At 47.4% G+C, this 12031-nt stretch overlaps 1 protein-coding gene across 1 annotated transcript; it reads right to left on the bottom strand.

Moving 5' to 3' along the window:
* Positions 1-1062: 1062 nt before the first annotated feature.
* On the bottom strand, positions 1063-6589 carry LOC124693618 (ubiquitin carboxyl-terminal hydrolase 23-like). Its single transcript, XM_047227100.1, has 12 exons — positions 6511-6589; positions 5942-6056; positions 5318-5428; positions 5023-5195; positions 4594-4920; positions 4381-4506; positions 3736-4227; positions 3499-3642; positions 3302-3397; positions 2164-3175; positions 1982-2075; positions 1063-1514 (listed from the first exon to the last, which is right to left on the bottom strand). Exons 4-12 carry the CDS (start codon positions 5143-5145, stop codon positions 1349-1351), a joined length of 2580 nt encoding a protein of 859 aa, XP_047083056.1. The 5' UTR covers positions 5146-5195; positions 5318-5428; positions 5942-6056; positions 6511-6589; the 3' UTR covers positions 1063-1348.
* Between the last annotated feature and the right edge of the window lie 5442 nt (positions 6590-12031).

Raw genomic sequence — 12031 nt, 5'->3', positions numbered from 1 at the left:
AATAAACCTTCGTTTCCGCGTGCTATCGGTTATGTCTAACCGAACTCTTTACTTGTGCTATATCTGTCTGTGAGAGCCTTCGTGCTCGAGTTACTTGTATCATCATCTAGGGTGCCTTACCTAGTTTGTATTAGTCTCACCTTCGTCTCCGCGTGCTATCGGTTATCTCTAACTGAACTCCTTACTTGTGTTATTTCTGGCTGTGAGAGCCTTCGTGCTCGAGTTACTTTTATCATCATCTAGGGTGTCTCACGTAGTTTGCATGGTATAGATACACGAGCTGTCTCCAACGATTACAAAATAAAGTCTAAAAGATACTAGCAAATTTTCGAGGTCTTCAAACTTTTTTTTCTTCGAAGACATAATCTTGTACTTTCCTGAAGGCAGCCAAAGATAGATAACAAACCATAGACCTGTAAATACCAACGAAGGTTCTCCCATAATTTTAATTTGAGCCGCAATGCCAAAGCTGCGTGCACGCGCGCAACCATTAAAGTAGTCAATCAACATCGGCAAGAGTACCAACGGCAGTATGTCAGGGAATAAAAACCGATCAGCCTTGTCGACGTTGATGGCAAGCCGAGAGTACGAATCACCATTGTCGAGGACGTAGCAATCGGGACAAAAACTACGAGGATAATCCTCCTCGCGGCAACCACGAGAAAAGATCCAAGATCGATCTGGCAAAGTAAGATCTGAACACCCATACCTAGATAATTGTAATCTTTCAATACCACCATTGGCATCGGGAAGGAGATCTCGTCGTCGAACGAATGACCAAAGATCACTTATTGCAGACGATGTCATCTCCATTGCGGGGAAACCAACAAGAAAACGACGACTAAAACCCTAACATAACATAGACTACTGAAAAGACCACTTTTATTGGAAACTCCACGCATAGATCGGGTTCCCCACTCCTCCCGACGCAAGCGAAGACGTCCGGAGGAGGAGGAACCGATCTATGGTGGAGGCTAAAGTGGAGGTGGCTAGGGTTTTTTTTCTGTGGAGTTGGCGGCTGAGCGGTGCCCCGATCGGTCAAAATGAGAACAAAGCTAAAGTAAACAACTCAAGTCTCCACCTCCAGAGAGCTTCGTGATGATTGACATTGACGGAGGTTTGCCGTAAAGGTCAAGGAGGTGAGTCAGGAGAAGACGAAATTAGATGACACTTTGTTGTTTTATTTCTCAACTTGTCACTCCACAAGAAACGACAAGCTTCTAATACATAATGGTAATATCCCAGGTCTTACATAACACACGCCGAGGAAAAAAAACATTAAGGAAGAACGAAGAATCACTGCAAAACTGAACGATACAACAACAGTCTGCTGCTCAAGCCAGTCGTGTCATATCCTGCGTGGCTGGTTCCCCCATCTGTCCTGGTCACATTTAAATCTCTTCCTCAACCGTGATCTGATATTCGCTGCCTCTTGGAACGGGTTGGGTCCACCAAACTCTTCCTCCTTCGGCTTCCTGACCTTCTTCATTTTCCCGCGGTCATACTCCTCATCCCTGTGAAGTGGGCACAATCAGAGAAGTGACACAGAAGTGCAAAATCTACAACTTTGAACACTCAAAAATCACAAATTAATACTCCCTCCGTTCCATAATTCAATTCTTGTTTGAACTAAAACCACGATAAGAATTATGGAAGTGACACAGAAGTGCAAAATCTACAACTTTGAACACTCAAAAATCACAAATTAATACTCCCTCCGTTCCATAATTCAATTCTTGTTTGAACTAAAACCACGATAAGAATTATGGAACAGAGGGAATAGCTGAAACTTGAGAGATTGACAAAGGGTGTATTGCAAAATGCAGAAGTTCATGCCTATGGTTGTGATAACCAAGCCAGGGCTGGTTTGGTTAGCATACAGCAACCCCAGCCAGACTCAGGCGGTTCAACATCGACAAGACAATTCAAACATTCAGCAGCATCACCATCACAAGAAATTAACTGTAGTTTGCGGACTTACCATTGATCTGGCACATAGCCAATGATGTTGGTCCTTGGACATGAAAACTTTGTTGACTTTGTATTTGGCATGTCAATGTCATCCCATCGTTGAACTGCAAAAAAAAATTGATAACATGTGAATATTTTGTTCTGACAGCAGAGTACAGAAAAAGAAATAAACAATTCTTTCAGGTTGCTTACCCGTAATTTCTCCCAAACCCCTCGTGAGGAGATCGAAATGCCGGGAGACAACCTCATTTGGATGTGCACAGTTTCTGGAGTCATTCTGGTCTGTCACAGAGCTTGTGTGTGAACTTGGTAGCTTAGCGCTAGCAACTAGTGCATCCTTGTCATCTTTCCTGTCCATGGGAAGGTCGGCAGTACTGCTGGAGGGCTCAGCAAGATGTGGTTTCTTACTGTTCATCTTATCATCGTTATCAGAACTTGATTTCTCATGGGAGCGATTGTCATGCTGGTCTGTCACAGAGCTTGCGTGTGAACTTGGTAGCTCAGTGCTACCAAGTAGTGCATCCTTGTCATCTTTCCTGTCCATGGGAAGGTCGGCAGTACTGCTGGAGGGTTCAGCAAGATGCGGTTTCTTACTGTTCATCTTATCACCATTATCAGAACTTGATTTCTCATGGGAGCGCTTGCGTCTTCTGTGGGACTTACATGATATGACCCTAAGAACAGTTTCCGAAGTTGATGGCTGCTGATCATCAGTAACCAATTCATCATTGTCAATAGGCCGTCTTGTAGCTCTTTTATGTTTCCTTTTCTTGTGCTGTTTTAAGACAGCCAGTAAGGAATGCTTGGAGACAAAAAGCAAGCGTGCAGTTGAATATGCCACTTGCTTGCTTGACTTCAAATCCGTCACTGTATTTGGATTATCATGGCATGGAACCTGGTCCAACACCTTTGTAGAGTCTTCAGAGCAGATCGCCTGTGCAGAGTCTTCAGAGCAGATCGCCTGTGCAGAGTTTCCAGAGCAGGTCGCCTGTGCAGAAACTTCAGAGCAGATCGCCTGTGCAGAAACTTCAGAGCAGGTCGCCTGTGCAGAAACTTCTTCAGAGCAGGTCGCCTGTGCAGAAGCTTCAGAGCAGATCGCGTGTGCAGAAACTTCAGAGCAGATCACCTGTGTGGAATTTTCAGAACAGATTTGCTTTAAAGGGTTGACCTGCACAGCTTCCAGATTGTTGTTCTGCACAGAAAACTGAAGAAGCATTTAAAAAAAAAGTTAAATCAATATGAACACAAACTTGTCTTGTACATACAAATGGAGCTAATACATCATATGTCCATGATAAAACCCAAACGAGAAGTGTGGATGGTAAGGTACCGGCTCCTCTGCATTTGTAATATGATCAGTGTCCTTCACAGAAAGCTCCTTCAACGTAGCCTGCCCAGCTTCTGCTGTATTAGTCTGCACTGACGTCTGCATAAACATTATCTAAGAAATTAGTGTGCATGCATCAGTACAAACAAAATATCAGTTCATGCATGCAGAGGGGCGACGGAAGTGATTAGTTGGGTTACCTGTTCCACTGGGTTTGATATGGCATCGAAGTGTTCTGCCGGAAGCTCCTTGTCCATAACTATTTCATCATGTTGCTTCACAGACTCTGCTGCCGCTTTAGCTTCATCCCAGCAGGACACTGTTCCATCAGGAACAGTAGTATCCTGCCATGTTGGCAAGAGAAAGCAATAGAGTCAATTTCAAGTATTCCTAATTCAAAAGTAAGCAAAAAACAATGGCAAGCATCACATGATTACCTTGGCCGCTGCCTTATTTATATCGAGTGTTGATTCGCCAAACAGATATGGTGGAGATATTATCTCGCTTTGACTATCCGAAGTTGTCTTGTTTGTGTTGATGGACAAGGTAGCAGCAGTGTCTGGCTGTATACAAAGAGCTTCCTGTACTGAAATCATGTCATTGCTTTGCACAGCTGCAGCTTCCAGAACTTCAATGCTGCTAGGCTTTTTTGAACACTGGCCTCGTGAACTGTTGCCAAAAATGGTAGGATGACCATTGTCTAAGTTCTGCTTCTGTGACTTCATATCTCCGTTAATAAATGGGGAAACATTCAATGTTGCTTCCCTTAGACCATTTCGAAGTGAGTCATTCATACATGCAATCTTTTCAGAAATAGCTTTCTTCTCTATAAAATTTGTATTCATCATTGAACTCCTCACTCTGTCACGCACATAGAATAACATATAGGCTTTCTGTCTCAATACGTCTGCCTCACGAACTTGGCGAACCTTCAAGTATCCACAAATATAATGAATAATGGAAGAATAAAGACAGCACAAGGTACGGTAAATACAGGTAAAGAACAGAAGACAGTACGAAAAGCTTGCAGCAAAGATCAGAAGCAGATGAGTGCAAATATATTTGCAAGACCAAGACTCTACCTGATTATCATCAAGATTGTGCCAAAGCCCACTAGAAGTCCGAACAAAGCAATAGTAATGACCTGACTGTGTATTCCAGCCAGCATGAACCAACACACCATAAAGACTGTATCGGAAATCCATGTCCTTCATATATAAACATAAGATATGTTAGTTGTAAGGAGAAGTTTGCTAAATAGAAATCCAAAGGTATGATCGAAAACTAATACTCACTTCTGAATTGCTTACAAATGGCTTCAAGTTCAGAGTTGGCTGAAACTCCACTTTTTTGTCAATCTTGTGGCGAGGGTTGAAAGGACTAAAACGCTTCAGATGAATTGTCAACACATCAGGAGCCTTATCAATTGTAAACCTTTTCTTGGCCACAACCTTTCTTTTGCAGCTCTGGCAGTTGTACTGCTCTTCCCCACCATCTAGTACCTCTTCTTCAGTAAATTTTTGAAGTGCTTTCACCAATGTAGCAGAATCAGCAATTTCAAGACTGAGATCCAGGAAAGGATCGAATTTGCTGGAACAGTGCGAGCAACTTGCGCATCTCACCTGCAATGCCCATAATTAAAGCCACACAGTGATGAAACCGGGGATATATTTTTGTTTGACATCACTCTTACCATGGAAATTGACAAATTAAGAAAAATATACCTGACTTCTTAAACGACCACCAAAAATTCTGTGAACTAGACTCTTCTCATAAGCACTGGGAGACTGACTTGGTATGCCAGAAGGTAAACAGCACTTGTGCATGGACTCCAGTAAGTTAACCATTAGCTCATGCGCATCTTCCTGCCTAGAGTTGCGGAAACTGCGAGAGATGCCTGTGTTACAGTTAAAGATAGCACAATTCGATGATGATTTCAGAAAATGTGGAGATGGTGTTCCAAATTTACATTCTAAAGAAAATAATTGTGCAGTAAAGCTATGGCACATGAAAGGATACATCTTAAGTTCCTGACAAACTGGAACGGTGTCAATATCTTCCCGGTTGACTCTAGAGCACATCTAACGTGGTTCTGAAGAGCGCAAAGTGCACAGAATCCGGCCGTCCGGCCTGAACAAAACCAAAACTGAATCAGTATGGGTACTAATAAGCAAGCAGCAGTTTTGCAACAAGAGAGAAATTTGTTCGACACTTGTTTGATAAATGAGAATTGATGTTCTCCTAGTATGGAACTGGTGATGAGATATTCCACATTCACCCATTAAGTTGAACGAAATTAGAAATTTCTGCCAAAGAGGTTGAACTAGTACTATCTTTTTTCCACCCCACATGAAATAGTTTGTGTGAGTGAAGCAAGAAGCAATATAATTGCCATGCCACAGCAACATACTATCAGGCAGGGGTTTACGAAGCAAAGGCCATGCCAAAGGCCTGATGATCACCACACCCATTACATGGAAGACAAGCCATTTTAACTTGAAAATGCATCACGCCCCAAGAGAGCAAAAAGGCTGTTCGACAGACTTAATTGGCATTTCCACAGCGAACAACATCATCACACCATGCCATGCCATGCCATGCGGGGAATTTGATAAGCCAAGCTGCAAGAGGCATGAGACTTACATGAGGACTTGTGCTTCCCGCTCTGCAGGTATGCCACGAAGGGCTCGGTGTATGTGAGGCACTGCAGCACCGAGTTGAGGTAGCAGGTGTTGCCGAGATTTCGCAGGCCGGCCCCCTGCGTTGCACACACACACACCAGAGGGCACCTCAGTCTCAGTAAATTCACTTGGCCTCGTATGTTTCAGTTTCAGGCGCATCGAATTTGAAATCCCCCAGGTAAAATCAAATGGCGATCATAAGAGAAAGCCGAATTTCAAAGGAAATGGGGGAGTGATTCAAAAGTTTTGAGCAGAACGATTTCCCAAAATAAAAAATAAAAAATGGAAGCATCATTTCCGTACTCCCAAAATCCGACATAACTGAACCCGAAAACACAGCCAAACTGCAGAACTGCAGAATTTGATCCATGGAACAGAAATCAAGGGCCTATAAAACCCAGCATAGTGCCGGGTTTTTTTTAAAAAAAAAAAATCATACTGCAGGTTCAGTAGTGAACTGAGCCGAATTGCAAAATCCCACTGTCAAAAAAAATCCCCCCAAAAAAAAGTGTGAGGTGAGGACACACTCACGATTCTGCGCAGGTAGACCCTGGCGGCGGCGAGCTCCGCATCGAACCCGCTCGGCTCCCCCTTGTCCCGCGCCTCACTCCGCGCCGCCGCCGCGGCCAATCCCCTGTCGTCCCCCTGGTACAGTGTCTCCACCCGAAACCCCGTTGCCCCACCCGCCGCCGCGTGGTGCTGCTGCGTCGTCGTGGCGGCGTGGAACTCGATCCTCCGGTGCAGGAGCGGCCCCTGGGCCTCCGCCGCCGCCGCCTCCCCCATCCTTCCTAGGGTTCACCAGGTGGCCGCCAGCTAGCGGATCGGGTGGGCACTAACCTCTTTTTTCTGGGTAAATAAATAATTTGCGGGGGGTTTAAAACGTGATGATGCGGTTTCGATCCGGTTCGGTTCGGGGAGATGAGCGGTGGCGGGGTTTATAACCGGTGTGGTGTCAGGAGATGGACGGCTGGCATTAGACGGCGGGCGGTGGCGCTCGTATCGGGAGCGCTGGCTTGCGGGGCCCGTTTGCGTGGGCTTGATTTCTCTATGGTTTTGGAAGCTCGGCGGGCGCGGCGGGATGTGCGCTTGTCGCCGGCCGGTCGTGGGTGGCGCGCCAGCGCGGCGGGGAATATCCCGGCCGTGTCGTGCCGGCGAAAGCGACGACGGCGAGCTAATCATTGGGTCTGACCGAGCTGGCCGTGTCAGTGCGTTGGAGTCCTGAAGGCCTCTCTACTACAACAAAAAGCATCTCCACTCGTCTCCACGAATAGTCTCCCGGTGTGCCATTTTTTCGTCCGGACGGCAAAAAATGGCCCAGCCGCGTTCCTGGTTTCTCGTTTTTCGCCGGATTTGAGCTTTCGTCCATCCGGCGAGCCCACGCCAACCCCGGCCTACCGGGGAGTGCTCGGGGACTCCGGACGAAGCGACACGCGAAACGCCGAGATATTTCTCCCGCGCTTTTCGCTTCGTCTTCGCAGCAGAGGTGGACCCGACCGGTCAGCGACACACGCATCGTCTTCCGCGCGCACTAAAGCCTGCCACCGGTCAGCTCGCCGCGGACGCGTCGCATTCCACGCGTCATTTAATCGTCGGCACCAGCCACGCCTATATACCCCGCCCCACTCGCCGCGACGCGTATCCCCGCTCCAATCTCCCTCCACTCTCCCGATCCATGGCGTTCAACGACGAAGACGGCGTAGCCAACAACGGCTTCCCCCGCCGGTCGCTCCACGCGTGGGAGGGGCACCTCCTCCACCAGGCGGGGTACCCCTGCCCGCCGGACACGAGGCCTCCCGGCGGCGGGTGGCGGCTAAGTGCTGGCGGCGTACCAATCCCGCCGCCGCCCCGGGGCCACGCCCTCGACGTCGCCATCGAGGAGGCTCGGATGACGATGACCGATGAAGAGCGCGCCGACCCGCGCCACCACCCCGACAACTACACGAGTTGGAACTCGTTCTTCCTCCTGCAGTGGGAGCGGGAGCTGGCGGCCTACGACGGCCCGCCGCCTTCGCCTCCGCGCAACAACGCTGCGGGTCACCGACGTTGGTGGAGCGCGCCGGATAGGACGCTGGTGAACGTCCTCGAGCACATCGAGGGCGGCAACTTCCCGGTGCTGACGATGCCCCCTCCATCGAGGGCATCGGCCAGCCGCCGCCGGGGAAACATCTGGCAGCCACGGCGCATGGCTGCCAGCTCGTCGTCTTCCGCATCGGCGTCGAGGTCGCTCTCCAGGTTGGCGCCATCCTTGGCACCGGTGAAAAAGGAGGCGGCGTCTCCGTCGACACCGGCGCGCGTCAAGAAGGAGTCGGCGTCTCCACCGCCGAGCAGAGGGCGCAGCAGCGGCGCCCTCGTCATCCGCGACCAACCCTCCTCTCGCGGCGCGGCGGAAGAGGAAGTCGGCGAAGAAGGAGGACGTCGCGGCTGCCGCGAACCAGCTCGCCGAGGAAGAGGCGAAGCGCGCAGAGGACGCCGCGGTGGCGGAGGCGATCGCCAGGTCGCTGAAGGACCTGGTGCCCGCCGACAACAGCCTCCCCATCGACGCCGCACTGGAGTGGTCTAGGCGCGACTGGGAGCGCCAGGAGGCGGAGCAGCAGCGGCGGATGCTAGACCTGGCCGCCGTGCGTCAACTCGCCGCCCGCGCCGCCGCACCATCCGCCGGTAGGAACGCCGCCGTGCCCAGTAGGGAGGTGATCGAGCTCGAGGAGAGCAGCGACGACGACATCTACCGACCGTTGATAACCCACAAGTATAGGGGATCGCAGCAGTCTTCGCGGGTAGTAAAACCCAATTTATTGATTCGACACAAGGGAGACAAAGAATACTTGAAAGCCTTAACAGCGGAGTCGTCAATTCAGCTGCACCTGGAAACAGTACTTGCTCGCAAGAGTTTATCAGTAGTAACAGTTTTATAGCAAGTAGCACTAGTGAAATAACAACGAGCAGAGTAACGGAGACAGCAGAGTAGTAATTATAGTAAACAGCAGGATTAAAATACCGTAGGCACGGGGACGGATAACGGGCGTTGCATGGATGAGAGAAACTCATGTAACAATCAAAGCGAGGGCATTTGCGAGATAATAATAAAACGGTGTCCAGGTACAAAGCAATCAATAGGCATGTGTTCCATATATAGTCGTACGTGCTCGCAATGAGAAACTTGCACAACATCGTTTGTCCTACCGACCTGGTGGCTGCCGGGCCTCAAGGGAATCTACTGGATATTAAGGTACTCCTTTTAATAGAGTACCGGAGCAAAGCATTAACACTTCGTGAACACATGTGATCCTCACATCACTACCATCCCCTCCGGTTGTCCCGATTTCTGTCACTTCGGGGCCATTGGTTTCGGATAGCGACATGTGTATACAACTTGCAGGTAAGATCATAAAACAATGAATATCATGATGAAACAATAACATGTTCAGATCTGAGATCATGGCACTCGGGCCCTAGTGACAAGCATTAAGCATAACAAGTTGCAACAATATCATCAAAGTACCAATTACGGACACTAGGCACTATGACCTAACAATCTTATGCGATTACATGACCAATCTCATCCAATCCCTACCATCCCCTTCAGCCTACAGCGGGGGAATTACTCACACATGGATGGGGGAAACATTGCTGGTCGATGGAGAGGCGTCGGTGGTGATGATGGCGATGATCTCCTCCAATTCCCCGTCCCGGTGGAGTGCCGAACGAGACTTCGGCCCCCGAGACGGAGTTTCGCGATGTGGCGGCGTTCTGGAGGGTTTCTGGCGACTTCGACTTCTTGGTCGCGATTTTTAGATCGAACCCCTTAAGTAGTCCAGAGGAGGGCGTCGGAGGCCAGCCGAGGGGGCCACACGCTAGGGCCGCGCGCCCCCCTCCTGGGCCGCGCCGCCCTATGGTGTGGGGCCCTCGGGCCTCCACCTGGCTTGCCCTTCTGGCTCCGTGAGTCATCTGGAAAAATAGGACCTTTCGCATAAATTCCAAGGATTTTCCTGAAAGTTGGATTTCTGCACAAAAACGAGACACCAGAACAGTTCTGCTGAAAACAGCGTTAGTCCGTGTTAGTTGCACCCAAAATACACAAATTAGAGGCAAAACAATAGCAAAAGTGTTCGGGAAAGTAGATACGTTTTGAACTTATCAACTCCCCCCAAGCTTAGCTTATTGCTTGTCCTCAAGCAATTCAGTTAACAACTGACGCGATAAAAGAACTTTCACGAACACATTTGTTCATATGATGTAAATATTCTCATGCTATGGCTAACACTTAGGCAGTTCATAATAAGGTACATGCAAATAAGATCATCTAACAGCTATGTCAATCATGGAAAGGCTAGCAAAAAGACTAGGGAGCGACAAATCAAGAGAGCAGTCACTGTCATAATCATGCCTGCGGCAAAATAAATTAACTGAGGCATAAAAGTGATACAAGAACTCTGAAGCAATGTAAATCATCGAGGCTTAATTGACTTTTGTTCAGTCATATGCATGCGTGAGCATGTGCCAAGTTAATTCAAATGAATTATTCAGAGGAGGATACCACAATATCATACCTACTTATGAATAAAACAATGCAAGCAAACATCCATGACATGCTACTCATATTAATAAATTGGAGCCAAACATGAGAGATCATGAACTACTAGACTTTCTTAAATGACATATACCTCACATGAACCAACTAAGCATGCTCACATGGATGAGTATATGTACAAAAATTAAAACAAATAGAGTTCATACCAGCCTCTCACCACAATCCAATTGTCGTAGATCGTCATTATTGTCTTTCACTTGTGTAGCTTGGATAATATGAAATGAAAACCACGCTCCAGCCACTGAAGACCATTGAACTCATAGTGAACTTTACAAACCAAAGAAGAACAGCAAATATTTTTGGTGTTTTCAAATTTGAGAACAGGAACAAAAGGAAACAAGCAAACAAAGCAAAATCTTTTTGGATTTTTTTATAGCAAACCAACAATAGCAAATAAAGCAAAATAAATGCAAGAAACCAAAACAAACAAATGATGAAGAGAAACAACAGAAATATTTTTGTGCTTTTTGTGTTTTAGGAAAGAAACAAAGCAAAAACAAGAAATGGCAAACTAGAAAAGTCACATAAACACTAAGCAGCAGGAATTCGTCAAACTTGACAGCAGTACTGTACTCAATTTTTAAGAAATTCTTCCACTGCTCAAATCGAAAAGTGTTCAACTAATGAAAGTTAGATAACAACCTGGGGAACATGCACAAAAATTGGCTTCGCAAAATATCATTCTGGCTATTTTTTAGAATTTTTTCGGTAACAGTCCAGAATCTGTTTTCAGGCAGCACCTCCCCAAATATCATCTCCCTCTCATTAGAAAACCACTCAAACAAACTAAACAAGTCTATACAAGTATCCAGCAACCATAATATGCAAAGAATGAGTGATGCCGGTATACCTCCTCCCAAGCTTAGGCTTTTGGCCTAAGTGGAGTTCAATCCCATGGTGCCCATGAAGTAGCACCTCCGTAGTACGACGTAGATGGATCATATTCCGGGTATGTGCTAGAAGAAGCACCCGGATACGTGACGGTGTAGTCGTAGGAGGGCTCGGCGTCCTCGGAGTCATGCTACTGGTGGAAGCCTTGTATCTTCATTTTCTCCTCCACCTCCTCCTTAGAGCGCGACCATGGTTCCCTGTCAATACTGAACAAATCTGGCTGGGGCAAAGGAATTTCCTTCTCATCCCCGCCAGCAAACAACATTCTATAGACCAAATTATCTGAAGTGGAATCAGCGGTAACAAAATGATGGCTCTTCATAGCAGCAATATCAAGCCTCCTAGGAGTTAATGGCACATCATTAGAGTCAAGAGGAAGTCTTAAATGTGCTAAAATGCGCGATGCAATGGTTCCTCCAAAAATAGGCCCCTGTTAGACAAGCGGCGAGCAATAAGAGAACCTAGATGATAAGGTGTCCCTCCAGTAAGTGCAGCAATTAAGAAAGCAAGATGGTAGCTAGAAATATTGCTAGTGTTCTCCCTACCAAGAATGCTAGTAGCAATGTAATAGGC

Source organism: Lolium rigidum, chromosome 2 (assembly GCF_022539505.1).
Source record: "Lolium rigidum isolate FL_2022 chromosome 2, APGP_CSIRO_Lrig_0.1, whole genome shotgun sequence".
Lineage (NCBI taxonomy): Eukaryota > Viridiplantae > Streptophyta > Magnoliopsida > Poales > Poaceae > Lolium > Lolium rigidum.
Note: the sequence above shows the minus strand (reverse complement) of the source record. Positions and strands in the feature narration are given on the sequence as shown.